A 15,523-nucleotide genomic window follows, 5' to 3' on the forward strand; every position below is an offset into this window, starting at 1 on the left:
GATGAAGGCGGCTGGCACGGCATGGTACCTGATGTGCTCTGCGAGTCTCGCGAATCGCTCAGAGCACACAGCAGACCACATTTTACGCACTCATGCGGTGGCGCGCATCTCGCTCGCGCTGCGCGGGCTGCCTTCGCCAGGCGTGTAACGCTGCCCCGACCCTTACCTCCCCCCTCACGCCGGCGACTCAGGAGCTCTCCGTGCACAGGCGCGTGTCCATGCACGGGCACCTTCCGCTTGGCACGCTCGCTCCTGTCGACGGCGTCCGGATGCAGGGGAAGGCCGCGCGCCCCGCCCGTCGAGGCTTATACCATGCAGAATCGATGGAAACGGAGGGTGGAGGCAGCGACCCTCTCCCGCTCCCACACAAGAAGTTCCCCCAACAGCAGGTCGCCGAGGCGGCGCCAGTGCGAGCACGGTGCGCGCGCGCCGTCCCGCCACGGCTGACATGGTCTACCACATTCAGACGAGGCATCCAGAGGTCAGAAGAGGGGAGGTGTGATGGGTAAGGAAGGCGCGCCGACACTCATACCGGCCAGCCACACAGTGCGCGTGGGCATAGTATGCGGCATCCCCCAAATCCGACGAGGTGTGGGCCGATGCAGCACAGGTGCCGGAGGCAGCACGCGAGCAGCCCGAGCCGCGCCATGCAGCGCTGCGGACGCCAACGCGCCGAGGCCGCACACCACAGTACGGCATGCCGCGGGATGGAGCGAGCCATTGGGAGGGAAGGGGGGCGTGTAGGGCAGGGCATACAGGCAGGGCACAGGATGCCTCAGAGGGCCCTGGCCAGGGGGAGGCGCCCCGCGGATGCCGGTGCACCGCCCACCCGAGTCCCTCTGGGGGTGGGGGGCCGACGGCGCAGCGCGCATGCGGCGGAGGACAGGATGAGCCCGCTAGACGCGTGGCTCGACTCGGCGGCTGGACGGCTCGTCGTGGGCGGCCAGGGTGTAAGCCGTGCGTGTGTGTGTGTGGTCTCCGTGGCTTCTAACACCATCGCCCGGCGTTTTTGCTGGGCTTTTTGTGGCACACTTTTCTCCCGCTCGTTTTCTGGAAGCCGAGCGCAGAGTACAGAATGTGACTCAACGGCCGGAAAGGGAGAACGGCTCTCCGCATCGCACTCTGTGTCTGCTTCTGCCACTCTCCTCTGACTGTCCTACCCACTCCTCACCTCTTCTCGACCTTCGAAAGGCTTCCTAGGCAGAGTTATAGGCACACAGGCACAGGCGCACCTCCTCTCGTTCTCTCTCTCTCTTTGCAGCGTCTTCGTGGTGTGATCTCTGTCAGCTTCGCCAACTTTTCAGTCTCTTGGCGGCCCGCTCTGGCGACTGTATTCTTCCTCTCGGATGTGAGTTGGAGCCCTCGGGCTGGTTGGTCGGTTGAACCACGCGTCTTGCGGAACCGGCACGCACCGCAGATTGCACCTCCATCTCGTTGTTGGGCGTTTCTCTCAATCACCCCCGCGTTATTTCAGATTGAATGCGACGCTTTTTCGCAATGGCAAATGCTGCCGCCAAGACCACCGCTGCCGCCGATGCCGCCACGCAGCTGCGCGGGCACCGCAACCCCTACGGCGGCCATGCCCATGCGCACAGCCACGGCGTCCTTGAGAAGAACATCTCCGGCAAGCACCTGCGTCAGTGCCAGATCGCCACCTTGACGGGTGGAGCCACCAACGTGTTCTTCTGCGTCGCCAAACTGTGGATCGGCTCTGCTGGCGGGTCGGTCGCTCTCGTCGCTGACGGCTTCCATGCCATGACAGACATTCTAGCTGACATCATCTCCTACGTGGCCATCTCACTCTCCCGTAAGAAGCTGCCCCGGTGCCGGTTTCCACTTGGCATTGGGCGCCTCGAGACCGCAGGCGCCGTCATCGTGGCAGCGATTCTCTTCTGTGGCGGTGTCGCTCTCCTTGTGCAGTCGCTCGAGCAGTGCTTCTCCGATGTGGCGAGGCTGTTGGAGACAGCTGCGCCGACGGATCGCATTGCTGCTGCCTTTCTGCTCACTGTCCGCCGCGCCATTGCCGCGGTGATCGGAAGCTCCACCTTAGCAAGCTCTCGGGAAGGGCACGCCGACGCCGCACACATGTCACCCGATCACCGCTACAACAGCAGTGACCACCACGGTCACCTTCACTTCCAGGTAATGCAGTACGACGAGGACGTCGGGAAGCAGGTCATTCTGTGGACGATGGTCAGCATCGCAGCGGCGTCGGTGATCTGCAAAGAGCTCCTGTTCCGGTGGACGCGGCGTGTTGGTTTGCGTGCGGGGTCGCGCGTCGTTGTGGCCAACGCTTACCACCACCGCGCGGATGCGTGGAGCGGCGGTGTGGCACTGCTTGGTGTGGCTGGGCAGGTGATTGGTCTGCCCGGGGTGGACGGACTGGCAGGTCTTGCCGTGTCGCTGTCGATCAGTAAGATCGGCTATGGTATCTTCAAAGGCGCCGTGCTCGAATTCTTCGACTACCAAAGCGCCGAGGAGGTCAGTGTCCTTCGAGCGCAGCTGCAGGCGTTTAACCTTCGCATCGTGCGCGGGGTAGATGTGGTGCCCAACCACCGCTCGCAGAACGCGATGAGGTCGACGATCGCAGAAGCAGAGGCTTCCCGCTCCCTTTCTCCCGTCGACGCCGCGAGCTCCGATGAAGACAGCACCGTTCATCGCAAGAGGATTCGCTTCATCAACGTCTTTCTCATTCGCCACGGCCACCAGTACGCCGTGCACGTCACGCTGCTCGTCTACGAGCGCGTCCCGGCGCAGCAGATTCAGGAAGCGATTGACCTCATCACGGCACTTGCTCGTCGCAGCCTGCCAGTGCAGGAAACCTTCACAACTCTGCTCATCTGCAGTCCGTACACCGAACCACGAGAGACCTACCTCGGTAAATGTAGGGATGATGCTGAAAGAGTTGTTGACGAGGGCAAAGCTGCCATGTCGAGGAGCTCCACTTCGGCTGACAGTCGTTCCCGCCCGCCCCCGTCGGCGTGCAACTCACATTCGCATGAACGCTGCAGCGACGATAGCGCTACTTCGTCTCGGATGATAGCTGCCACGGGTGCCATTATCAACCCATCCCTGGAGCGGTGCATCGCCTCCCTGCAGGCATTTCACACTTTCACGGGTCCGATTCGCTACAGCTGGGAGGAGCGCACCATCACCGCCCCTTTGTCGGAGTCGTGCGAGTGTGAGCGCGACATCAGCTCTGTTGCAGAAATGTTCAAGTGCCGCCTCATAGGCGGCGGGCTCGCTTCTGGCGGAAAGGCCGCGGGGAGCTCATCTCAAGAGAGCTGCCACGGCCACTCTCACGGCACACACAACGGACATTCGCATTAGGGCGCCGCACGAGGCGTAACGCTTTTGTCGCTGTTGTTGTTCGCGCTTTCCCCTTACCCTCTGGAGGAGGAAGGGGGGAGGTCAAGGTTCAGCGGTGCGCGACGCCGCAGCCCTCACCCCCTCTTCCACACACACACACACAACACACACACTCCCTTTCCTCTCTCTTGAGGATCTCCCTCGACTCCGATGGACATGGGGCAGGATGTACGCCTCTGTGCTTCGGTCTGTCGTCTTTCTTTTTGGGGGGGGACACGTGTGTGGGGCGAAATGTGTGTGTGTGTGTGAATCTGTGCGCAAGGAGAGTACGGCGAGAGGAGCACACGTGCCCAGCCGCGGTTCAGCAACCTCATTGGCAGACGTCCAACTCGCGTGGTCTCGTCTACTCTCTATTGTGAGTAGACGAGGGAGGGGGGAATGAGGAGGACCGGCCTCACCTTCCCCACTCCCTCCGCATTCTTTCACGCGCGTGCACACACACACACACAAGCAAAGACTCCTTGCGAGGGTGAACAGATTGTTATCGCTCCCCCGCCTCAGACGGACGTGAAAGAGATGCACACCTCCTGTCAGCCCATCCGTGCACCAAGGAGTGCACGCGTCCTATTCTTCAACGAAGAGCGTGTGCGTTGATTTTCATGAGAGTCGCTGCGCTAGTGCGCCCCTCACCCCCTCCCTCCCTCCTTCTCCCGAGACTACCCGCCCATTTAATCGTATAGTGTGGGTGGGTCTCCTCTGTTGCTTGGCAGTGGTATTTGCTGGTGGTGGCCGAAGGCACCTCCTTGCGGCAAGCCACAATGTAGCGCCCTTCGTACGGGCAAACGAAGTCGATGGGGTCGAAACCGCGCGGAATGGTGGCGGGGGCGCTGATGTCGACTGGAGGAGAGAGCACCTCTCTCGGGTGGTCTCTGCGTTTCGGCTCGTCTCTATTATATGTGTCTTTTCCATCTAACGTGACGGCTTCGAAGCGATGACATGTCCTCCCTGTGCTCTCGGGCGCACCCACGCAATCCATGCCCCGAGTGCAGCTTTGTCAAGCGTGCCGTGTGGGGGCCAGGCTCGACTCGCCTCCGCGGTCCTCCTTTGCACGCCTCTTCGCTGAGTCTCCCCCCTCCCCGCTCCCCCCCTCCTCTGAACTGGGTGAGGAGTGCACGCATGCGGGGAACAAGCGAACTTACCGCTGGCGCTGGACCTCCACGGATGCACTGGCGCATCCCCCTCCCTCTTGCAGACTTGTACCTGCATCTCTCTCTCTGTGTGGGAGGGGGGGAAGGGGGCAGCTGTATCCCTTTGATTTCTCTCCCCCCCACTCCCTTCCTCGCTCGCTCGCGTACCTTCCTTCCCGCCTCACCTGAATCGGGGAGCGTCTTCTCCCCTCCACCGGCAGCTGCTTGCGGCAGCGCAGGACCCCACCGCAGTGCTGGCGCACTCTGCACGCATAGGCGCTTACCGAGACCACGCCACCTTCGTTGGTCTCTTTTTTTACGCTTCGTCTTTCGTCTGCGCTGCTGTGCTTCTGTTCGCACGATGGACGACGACTACGCTTTCTTCGAATCTGACAATCTGGTGGAGGAGGACCTCCCTGTCCTCGGTGCCTTCCCCGATCCCGTAGTACAGTTCGGCGGCGACCTCGGGCCCACCAGCGCAATCGGCGATGTGGCACGGACAGCGGATGGCCAGCTCGCCGCGGCCGCGCTCTCCGGCGGCAATGGTGCTCCTGTCCACCCGGATGCGGACGAGCTTCCTCCGCCTATCCGGAACGTGCAGGAGTTCTTGCCGAATGTGCACCCGGACGCCTTCCCCGTTGTCGTCGCCGTACAGGCCCAGGCCAGCATCCCAGTGGGCATCAACCTCGCTGAACTGAGCTGTGCCACGCGCAACGTGGAGTACATGCCGAACAACCGAATTCCGTCGGCGACGATGCGACTGCATGAGCCGACCGCCGTGGTCATGATGCACAACTCAGGGGCTCTCAGCATCATCGGCGCAGCCAGCGTCAGTGAGGCACGCCAGGCGGCGGAGCTGGCCGCCCGTATCATCCGCAAAGCCCTCAATCTGGACTTCTCGTCACTCAAGTTCCGCGTTCGCTCCATCGCGGCGCGCTTCAACGTGTGCAGTCCGATTCGCCTCGACAAGCTCGCCGCCTACAAGCTAGACCCTGCCATGTCGATCGGGGTGGCGAAGCTGCAGGTCAACTACGAGCCAGAGCGCTTCAACGGCTGCGTCCTTCGCCTTGTCGGCAAGTCCTCGCGTGGCGATAACCAATGGAGCGTGAGCTGCAGTGTTTTTGTCACCGGTAAGGTACAACTCATGGGCGCCCGCAGCATGGATGAGCTGCGCTTCGCCTTCAACGCGTTTGTGCCCATCATTGCCAAAAATTTGGACGAGCGGAAGGCGTCTTAGTGACACATGCGGGTGGGAGCGTGTGTGATGTACCCCGCGGATGTTAGAGGTGGTGCTCGAGGTTCGTGTCGTGTGAAGACTTCGGATGACCCGCGAGTGTGGCGGCGGCTTTCTTGCGCTCGTTTGCTGTTTTTCATATCCGTTCGCCGTGGCCTCCGCTCTGCTGTGCGTGTCTGGCGGCCCCCCCTTTCTCCACTGATGATCCCTTTCGATAAGAGAGGGTCGTGAACAGATGTGGAGCGTACTCGTATGCGCGTGACGACGGATCACTCAGTGAGAGAGAGGGGAGGAGCGAACGTGCAGCGGCACTTGATCACTGCACGCAATGCACCATGAACGGTGCAACAGCGACACGCCATCCAGAAAACGAAAGGAATGGACATGGCTGCTGCTCCCCCTCTTTGCTGCCGAGTCCATCTTGGGAATACGCTGCTCATATCGTTTCGCTTACCCCATCCGCATCCGGTTCCCCTTGTCAACTCCGCCTTCCCCTCCCTCCCCTCGACACACACACACACACACACACCACCACCATCACCCTTCCCCAACATAGGCACGATCGTCGCAAAGACACAGCGCGGGCATTCTCTCTCTCTCTCTCCCTCTCCCTCTGACGTACACGTACACATACACCGCTTACGCACCTGCGTTCTTATTTCGCGTCTTTTTGGCCCTCGTCTTACTCCATTGCACGATGTTAGACTGGGAAGTAATCGCGAAGGAGTCGGAGGCGGTGCTGGCGAAACCGGATATCAAGGGCTGCCACGAGATCCTGATGAAGGCGTACGAGAGCGGCCACCACCACCCCGAGATTCTCTGGCGTCTTGGTCGCTCCTACTACGAGGTCGCGAGTGAGTGCGCCGACCCGGCGGTGCGTGAGACCTACCTGAGGGAGGGCATGGAGCTGTGCAAGCGGTCGGTGGAAGGGAACCCGAACAACTTCGCCTCACACAAGTGGCTGGGAATCCTCATCTCCGAGCAGAAGGTGGGCAACCGGGAGAAAATAAAAAACGCGTATATAATTCGAGACCATTTTCTGAAGGCGGTGGAGCTGAACCCCAACGACGCCAACTCACTGCACTGCATGGGTACCTGGTGTTTCAAGGTTCTGCAGGTGGGGTGGCTAGAGCGCAAGGCAGCGGCGCTGATCCTTGGCGAACCTCCGACCTCAACCTACGAGGAGTGCCTTGGATACCTGCTCCGTTCTGCGGCGGCGGAGAGCACGATCCACAACTCCGCGATGATCGGCGACGTGTACGCGCATCAGGGCATGTATGATGAGGCTCGAAAGTGGTACCAGAAGGCGATTGACATGCCCGCCAAAACAGCGCAGCAGAAGCGCGAACACGATGCCGCCGTTTCCAAGATGAAGATATGAAGGAGGGGGACAGGATAAGGGGCAGGGGCAGGGGCAGGCAGTCCTTCAAAGAGTGGAGGACTCGGTGATAATAGGCCTCGTCACCAGCTCGCACGAAGGGGGCCCCATGGCGATCACCTCTTTGTCATGGCATCCGACCCTTTGTTCGACGCCCGCCTCTGTCAGCGCCACATGGGGCAGGATGCGTGCATCTGTATGTATGTATGTGTGGGGGGGGGTCCCGTATGTTGACCTCACGTATGTGCCGATGACGCCGGGTCTGCTGTCTTGCGCCCCGCCCCTTTCTCCTCGCTACCCTTTCTCTCCAGCTGTCATCACAACCACAGCGCGCGCGCGTTCCCCAGAGACACGCACGCACGCATACCGCTCCTCGAAGGCATGTGTGCACTTCATTTTTTTCTCGTCGGCTTCATCTTGCACATGAGTATTCCTGTGCTGTTGCTTTCGCTTCAGAAGAAAAAGCGGCTCGCCTCCACCCACCCTTCCGGTCTCCTCTTTCTCTCCCTCCTCCCAGCGCCAGAGGCGTTGCGCGCCCGATGGGGCACCAGACAGCACTGCAGAAGGCGTTCGCTGTCGTCGCTGTTGGGAGGAGAGCGGGGGGAGGGGGGGTTGAAACGATGACGATGGTGGAAAGAAAAAAGTGTCAAGCCTGGCGAAACGAAAGGAAAAGCCGTTCAACGCAATGCGCCACAGGGTTGTTGGGCCTGTCTCTGCCATGCTGTACGCTGATTCCCTACACTCCCTCACTCACGTTTGTTATTCCGCCTTCATTTTTGCGCGAGCGCGTGTCGGTCGCTCGGGGTCTGCTCGCCAATGCACTTCACGAACAGAACAGGGGGGAGGGAGGTGGCTTCCCATTCCTGTCGCCTTCGCTCCCTCGCGCGTGTGTGAGCGCTTGAGAAAGCGAAGCACAGCTCCCCTTTCCCTCTTCTTTACCGCCACCCCCAACCCCATGCCGTTGTGCACACACGTCCAAACGCCTCTCCACGGCGAAGTGCTGTGAAGCGGCCGGGCAGACCACAGTCACGGCAGTGCGCCGGCTCAGTGGTCCCACTCAGAGTCCCCACGCATCCGCGGGCAGAGCGAACGCCGGGCGAGGCACGCTCGAGTCGCGCCGGCATGGGCCGCGATGAATCGCTTTGGCCTCCCCTGCTATGCGGGTGGGGGGAGGGAGGCGTGCAACGGAAGCGGGGGAAAGCCGAGGAGAGGAAGTAGAATGTGTGTGTGTGTGTGAAATGTTGGCATGCAAACCGGCGACCATCGTGAAGGAAAACTCCCCCCTCCCCCGCCCTCTCCCGCACCCGCCCGACCAGTCAATGGGGGAGGGTGAAGCTCTGCGCGCGTGCAAAGCAAGTCGCCTCAGAGTAGGACAATAGCTTGTCATGAAGCGCACCGTGCCAGTCTGCAGGGTGGGGGGAGTTCGGCCTCGCTGCTCCCCTCCCCTGCCCTGCCCCTCGAGGTGATGGGTGAGCGTTCTGGGCGAAAGGGAGACGTCTGCAGGTCGCCTGCCCTGTCCAGGGGCGACTCGTCCTGCCGCCCCACCAGACGAGTCCGGCAAAGCGGGGCTTTACTCATGCCACGCAGACTGCTGCGCCCAAGCACCCTTGACTCCCCTCAGTCTCTCGGTCACCCCCATCTCATCCCCCCACCTGTTGCTTTTCAAAGTATACGCTCACGTTCCCGGCGTCCCACGCACGCACACACAAAGATAAATTCATCGGGCCACAGGGAGCTCTGTTGGCGTATCAACGGCAGCGAAGGCGATTCACGCACGCACACACACACACACTGGCTGCAGACTCGTCACTGTGTGCGTCCACGCCACAGAGCGGGCCTTGCCTGCTGAATGCACGGGCGCCTGCCCTACCCCTCCAAGGCAGGACATAGTAGCCAGCAGCACCGCAATCATGTCCATGGAAGAAGGGAAGGACTTGATTGCCTCTTCCTTCAGCGAAGAGGCAATCGTAGAGGCTGTCGCGCGTATCGTCACGTGCAGCTACGAAAAGTGCTCACTGTGCAACAACATCATTGAAGGCGAAGTCGATCATTGGCGGCGGGAGCATCCACATGTGCAGCACATTCACGAAATGGTGGCCAAACCCATACCCCCGCTGCAGGCTGGGGAAAGCGAGGGAAGGGCTGCGATGGATATTGGCTCCTTCGCGGTTGCAGCGTCGATCAAGGCGGATCGCGGCGAGGCTGCCTTCCGTATCGTGCAGCGCGCGCAAGCGCAGCTTCACCGCCTGCTGGAGAATGTAGAGAGGGGGGCATGGCACGTGTACTTGTTCGGCAGTGTTGTCTCCATGGGCTCGTGGGACGGGGTTGGTGATAGCGACTTCTCTTTCGTGTGCCGAGACATGTGCCAAGTGCCGGATCAGGATGGGCAACTCGGGATGCCGGAGGAGGGCGTGGAAGAGGACAACGGCGACGAAGCCGTGGCAGAGGAGGAGGCGGAGGAAGAGGAAGGCGCCGCCGTTGGCGACGATGATACCTGCGGCACAGCCGCTGCGGAGAAAGCTCAGTCGCCAGGCGCGAGTCTAAGGGCAGAAAAGCGTATCATTCACAAAATAGTGGCTCGGCTGCGGGGCGCCGGCTTCCGCTTCGAGGAGCTGGACCCTGTCTTACACACACGCATCCCTGTTGTGCGGCGTAAGCAGGCCGAGCACGAGCCTCTCTCTCTGCATTCCTCGCCGCAGAAGTCGCTCATTCGTGTTCGCTTCGGCACCACGAGCGCCGAGGCGCAATTCCGCAAACGGCGGCTGAGGGAAGTCATCTCTTCTTACAACGCCGAGGAGATGCCGAACCAGGGCACTGAGCAGGGCCGCTCGCTCCTGCTCTCCGTGCCGGACCCCATCGATGCAATCCGCCTCATCTCGGGGCGGGAACGTATATACGGCGTGCGTAAGGAGTGGGCGGGCAACCACCGCTCGCCTGAGATCTTCTCCATCGACTTCGACCTCTCGTGCCGCCACCACGGCATACGCAATAGCTGGCTGCTACGGCGCTACTTTGAGCAAAGTGAAGTGTTTCGCGTGGGCAACGTCTTTCTCAAGATGTGGAGCAAAGCATGCGGGGTGAACCACTCCCGCGTGGGCTTCCTGACCTCGTATGCGGTCTCGGTGCTTTGGATTTACTTCCTGCTACGGCGTGGCGAGGTGGCGTTTGTGAACCCTGCAGACATTCCGGCGCTGCCCAATCCGGAGGAGCAGATGGAAGTTCCGTACATCCCCCTGTGGCCGGATGTGGCCAATGCTGAGGCCAATGCGGCTCGGACGGCGCGCCTTGGCCGCCTGCTACAAGGCTTCTTCTATTTTTATGCGGAGGAGTTCGACTGGGACTGGCACGTGGTGTCGATACGGCAGCCGTGCGACAGCGCCGCCAGCAGTCGCACCAAGGTGGACCTTGGCTGGGAGAAGTCCGATACGGTGAGCCTGGTGCTCCGAAACCGTTGCTACCACATCTTCTCCATCGAGGATGTCTATGAGGATGACCTCGACCTAGGGAGGCACCTTACGCCGGAGAAGGCAGCATGGACGCGCCTCCAGTTTCGCCTTGCCTATCGGCGGTGCTGCTCGACCCGGAGCCCTTGTGGAGCTGCGCAGGCGTCGCCTTTGTGGAAAATTTTTGACACGCCGCGGAGGCGAGCAGAAGACGTGCTGCGCGCCCGCCTGTACACATACCTCCTGCGTCACACCGAGAACGCCGCGGCACCCATCGCCGATATCCTTCAGCAGCTGATCTCGAGCACGCATTCGGCGAAGGGGTATGCGGACACGGACGAGGACCCCATGTACCTTGCCTGCGCGTACGAGCTGAGCAACCGGCTGTGCGATCTCTGGTTCGACGCGGCGCAAGTTGCGCAAGACACCGCCTTTCACAAAATGCACGACCGCCGTAGTACAGACTACACTCCGCCAGTGAACCCCACGAAGCGCGGAGAGTGGGCCGCCGTGTGCACCGATGACCTCCAAGAGCACGAGGACCCGACAGTCGCGCATCAGCGGCGCAGTGTGCAACTTACTCCACCACTGAGCACCAAGGCGAGTACTTTGGAGCCACAAGTCGAGCCAGCGGGCTCGCCAGCGTGTGAGTGGTCTCTGCAGCTCATCGAGTCGCGCCGCAAGTACGACGACTATGCGTCAGTCCTGAGGGCCCGTGCAGGAAACAGGCTCCATCACGCCTCGGCGGCTGTGATCGGTGCGCACTTGAGTAAGGCTGCCGCTGGCGCGCTGTACCCCCACTGCTTCTACCCCCTTCAGCAGCAACGACTTTTCGGCACTTACGAGGCTCGCGAAATATTCACACGCTGTGCCGGGGACGTGGTCGCAGAGCTGCAGCACCTCTCCGATCGCAAAGTGCCGGCGGCGCTTGAGGACAGCAGCGGCGTACTGCATGACCATCATAAGCTCCTGCAGTACCTCAAGAAGCGACTCTTCCCCATCGCTGCGGCCGCAGACCCGAACTACGAAGCAGTACTGCGGTTTTTATGTCGGTCGAGGGAGCCCTATATTCACGCTATACGAAGGTTCCGCGGGTCTTGTGAGCGCCCAACGCTGCGCCCGACACAGCTCCTCCTCGACCTTGTTGATAGCTCGAGTAGCGCCGCCAGTGTGGCGGCTAAACCGAAGGCTCCCCGCCAGTGACCACCGGAATCAGCGGTACGTAGAGAAGGCGCGGCGGCGCGTGCACCCGCTACCACCCCTCTCCCACCGCCACGACCACAGGCGTCGGGAAAGAGGAGCCAGTCACGACTTCTGCACCCGATGTGAGGGAGGGTCACGATGGGTCAGATCGGACACCAAGAGCGAAGTCCATGTGGGGGGGACTCCAGCGCCACCATCAAGGGACACTTTCGCGGTTGTCTGCGCTCGCGACGGGTCAGCGGCGTCGCCTAACGGGCGCAGGCGGGGGGCCGCTGCCGACACGACTTGAAGGCATTCCCGCCCACCTACGTCAGGCAAGGGCGGTAGCTTTTACTGCGGCAGGTGGGGGGGGGGTCGACAACTTGCAACGCATAGCACCCGAGGTCTCAGCAAGGCAGGGGTCTGGGGAGTAAGTCATGGAGTGCTTCTGGCGATCGCCGGCCTCTCGTGCATATCATCTTGCCCTCATGAGGCGCTCACAAGGCCTGTCGCTTGTCGGCCTGCGCTCAGGTGCTGACAGCCTTGGATCTCATGCAGTCGTTGGGAGGGGAGGGAGTACTTTTTAAAATGCCGAGCACGAAAGGCAGCTCAAGTGCGCAAGTAGTCGCTCATGGTCTTACCAAATACCCGTTCGAAACGCGTGCGTCAGTGAATACTGGTAATGGGGGACTCTGCCGCCTTCGTCACACCCAATCGCAACAGCACTCGTTTGCTCTCCTCTTCTCCCATCCCCTCTTTTCGTTCTCTTTCGCCGCCGTCTCACTCAGGTGCAGCAGCCAGCACGCCCCACCACCTCCTTCGTCGCTCTCTCTCGCTCTTTCTTGCTTCCTCTGTACCCCTATCGATTTCTGTGGCAGCACGCGCTAACTCTGTGCCCCCTTCTCTCTCTTTTTTTCTTGCTTCTCGTTGATTTAAGAGCTCTTCCTCCCCTCCACGGACGCATCTACTGCGCCCCCGTGAGGTCTTCCTCGCACAGACGTTGAGGAACAGGCATCGGCAAAGATGGCGCGCCGCAACCCCTTTCTGTTCGTGATGGTGGTCGCCGTCCTGTTCGTGGTGTGCTGCTGTCCCGCTGTCATCGCTCATGAACTCCTCGACGTCGACAACGACGTTGCCTCCCAGCGCTTCGGGGAATTCAAGAAGCGTCACGGCAAGGCCTTCGGCGAGGATGCCGCGGAGGCCCACCGCTACAATGCCTTCAAGGAAAACATGCAGAGGGCCGTCTTCCTTAGCGCGAAAAATCCGCACGCACACTACGACGTGTCTGGCCCGTTCGCAGACCTCACCCCGGAGGAGTTCGCCAAGCAATACCTGAACGCCGACTACTACTCGCGCAACCTGAAGGAGCACAAGGAGGACGTGCCCGTCTACAACAGCATCCGCAGCTCTCCGCCGGCGGTGGACTGGCGTAAGAAGGGTGCCGTGACGCCAGTGAAGAACCAGGGCATGTGCGGCTCGTGCTGGGCCTTCTCCGCCATTGGCAACATCGAAGGTCAGTGGGCCGTCAACGGCCACCCACTTACACCGCTGTCGGAGCAGATGCTCGTGTCATGCGACACCGCCGATCAGGGGTGCGGCGGTGGGTTGATGGACCAGGCATGGAAGTGGATCATCGCCAATCACAGCGGCGCGGTGTACACAGAAGACAGTTACCCCTACACCTCTCGCAGCGGTCAGTCGGGGGAGTGCCAGAGCACCGGAAAGGTTGGCGCCCACATCGATGGCTTCATCTCCCTCGCCAAGAATGAAGATGTGATCGAGTCGTGGCTGGCGACGCACGGGCCCGTCTCCGTCGCCGTCGATGCGACCACCTGGCAGCTGTATTACGGCGGTGTGGTCTCCTTCTGCTTGTCGTGGCAGCTCAACCACGGCGTGCTCCTCGTTGGCTACAATAACGAAGCAAGCCCGCCCTATTGGATCGTGAAAAACTCGTGGGGTCCTGCATGGGGTGAGAACGGGTACATCCGCCTTGCCAAGGGCAGCAACCAGTGCATGCTGAAGAACTACGCCATGTCGTCCTTGGTATCCCATCACGCTACCTCGCATGCGCCGACGACGACCGCGCCGCCAAAGCTGAACAGAAGGGTGGTCGTGCTGTCGTCCTGTCTCAACGATAACTGCACGCTGAAATGCCGAAACTCGACGTATCTGGAGGACACGTGCCTGTTTCGCAAGACCGGGGGCTTTACCACCTTCATCTGTCGCAATGGCGAATTGTTTGTCAGGGTCTACCAGGGGCGGAACTGCACTGGGGAGCCGAGCGAGGGCTCGCTGCCGACGGATTTATGCCTGCCCAGATCCTTCTTGTACGCCAAGTTTTACTGCCTTACGTTAGACGCTGCGGTGATCACCAACAGCGTCGTCGACGACTTTCTCTTGCCGGACGCCCTCACCCGTCCCGGCGCCCCGAGCGCGCTCAAATCGGATGTTCAGCTCTAGCAGGCTGTACTGCGCCTCATGCGTCTCGCGTGCGACGATGTTCTCTTACCTAGGCCCTCTTTTGCTGCTTTCCGCCCTCCCCTGGGTACGATGAGGACACCACATCACCATAGACGTGTGTGGCGCGTCCTTTCGGGGCACGCCTACTCGCAAGAAGTCGGCGTGACATGTCATCCTTCATTGTGGCGTGTAGCACATCGGCTTGCACAGCGCGATCTAAGGTACAGCGGATGGACTGCAGCAGTGCTGCGCCGATAACCTCACCCCACCCCCTGTTACCACCATCGCGAGCACCATGCTCTCCTCTGCCCGAGGGAGAAGGTAGAGTCTCCGGCCCCGTTTCGCTATCCGTTTGCGCTTCATTTCATCTTTCTTCATTTCCTCGCTTCCGTCCATTCCGTTTCGCTCAGCGCTTTCAGCAGAGTGAAGACGTGCCTTGGACAGTGAGTGCGGACGACCAGCCCCCGCCCGCCCTCACCTCCTCTCCTCTCAAGTCGGCCAACGAGCGCGTCAGTCTCTGCGGAGCACGCGCGCAGAGTTATTTACATGCTTCCTCTCTCTCTCTGTTTGCTTTCTCTTCTGTTCTTTGTGATCCATCGGTGTACGGTTCCCCCCCCTTCTCTCCTCTCCCCTGCGGTGCACGACGACGTGGTGAGATCGGGGAACGATGGAGTCTTCCCCTCCTCGCCGAGTGGAAGTGCGGTCCCTCCTCTGCCCGACGATGTGCAGCCTCACGCGTTTCTTTTTTTTTCTTTATTGGAGAGAGGACCCCAGTGCTCCCCCACCCTCCGACACACGCACCCCAACACCCTTATGGTCCCCTCCCTCCCGTTATTTCCACTGCGCGATTCCCCTGAGTACGCCTCCCGCCACGCCCGTACACAAGCACAGCATTCACGCGCACCTATGCTCTCCGGCGCACACGAAAACGAAAAGGGCAGTCGATGCCCGCCGATATGGCCTCTGTGTAGGCGAAGGGATCGCACACACACGCACACCGCCTAGAAGTGGGGCCGATCGGGGCGAATGTACTGACTCGATCGCTGGCCTGGAAGAGAGGGCCAGTCGCGCCCCAAGGCCATCCCGGGAAAGGGTGCTTTCACATCAGCATTGTCCCTCCCCTCCCCTTCCCTCTATAATGCCCGCCTTTCCGCCTAACGGTGTCTGCGCGCGCCTCTTGTCAACTCTTCCATCGCCTCCCCACCCCCCACCCCACACACACACACACACTCGCGACCGCAACAGGAAAAACAGAAGAAGCGGAGAACAAGTATGCCATGACCATCAAAACGCATCGCCATCAGCCCGTCTAAGGCTGGAGCACATCGCC

At 61.1% G+C, this 15,523-nt stretch overlaps 5 protein-coding genes across 5 annotated transcripts; all 5 read left to right on the forward strand.

Moving 5' to 3' along the window:
- Positions 1–1,479: 1,479 nt before the first annotated feature.
- Positions 1,480–3,330, forward strand: LSCM1_06316 (uncharacterized protein; the record flags this gene model as incomplete). Its single annotated transcript, XM_067323747.1, has 1 exon — positions 1,480–3,330. One exon carries the CDS (start codon positions 1,480–1,482, stop codon positions 3,328–3,330), a length of 1,851 nt encoding a protein of 616 aa, XP_067179376.1.
- A 1,527-nt stretch (positions 3,331–4,857) lies between these two features.
- On the forward strand, positions 4,858–5,733 carry LSCM1_06317 (uncharacterized protein; the record flags this gene model as incomplete). Its single annotated transcript, XM_067323748.1, has 1 exon — positions 4,858–5,733. The coding sequence occupies one exon, from the start codon at positions 4,858–4,860 to the stop codon at positions 5,731–5,733; it is 876 nt and encodes a 291-aa protein (XP_067179377.1).
- A 694-nt stretch (positions 5,734–6,427) lies between these two features.
- Positions 6,428–7,111, forward strand: LSCM1_06318 (uncharacterized protein; the record flags this gene model as incomplete). Its single annotated transcript, XM_067323749.1, has 1 exon — positions 6,428–7,111. The coding sequence occupies one exon, from the start codon at positions 6,428–6,430 to the stop codon at positions 7,109–7,111; it is 684 nt and encodes a 227-aa protein (XP_067179378.1).
- Positions 7,112–9,018: 1,907 nt separating this feature from the next.
- On the forward strand, positions 9,019–11,754 carry LSCM1_06319 (uncharacterized protein; the record flags this gene model as incomplete). The annotated part of the gene is made up of 1 exon (XM_067323750.1): positions 9,019–11,754. The coding sequence occupies one exon, from the start codon at positions 9,019–9,021 to the stop codon at positions 11,752–11,754; it is 2,736 nt and encodes a 911-aa protein (XP_067179379.1).
- A 1,002-nt stretch (positions 11,755–12,756) lies between these two features.
- On the forward strand, positions 12,757–14,193 carry LSCM1_06320 (uncharacterized protein; the record flags this gene model as incomplete). The annotated part of the gene is made up of 1 exon (XM_067323751.1): positions 12,757–14,193. One exon carries the CDS (start codon positions 12,757–12,759, stop codon positions 14,191–14,193), a length of 1,437 nt encoding a protein of 478 aa, XP_067179380.1.
- Between the last annotated feature and the right edge of the window lie 1,330 nt (positions 14,194–15,523).

The sequence above is a fragment of the Leishmania martiniquensis genome, chromosome 19 (assembly GCF_017916325.1).
Source record: "Leishmania martiniquensis isolate LSCM1 chromosome 19, whole genome shotgun sequence".
NCBI classification, from domain to species: Eukaryota; Euglenozoa; class Kinetoplastea; order Trypanosomatida; family Trypanosomatidae; genus Leishmania; species Leishmania martiniquensis.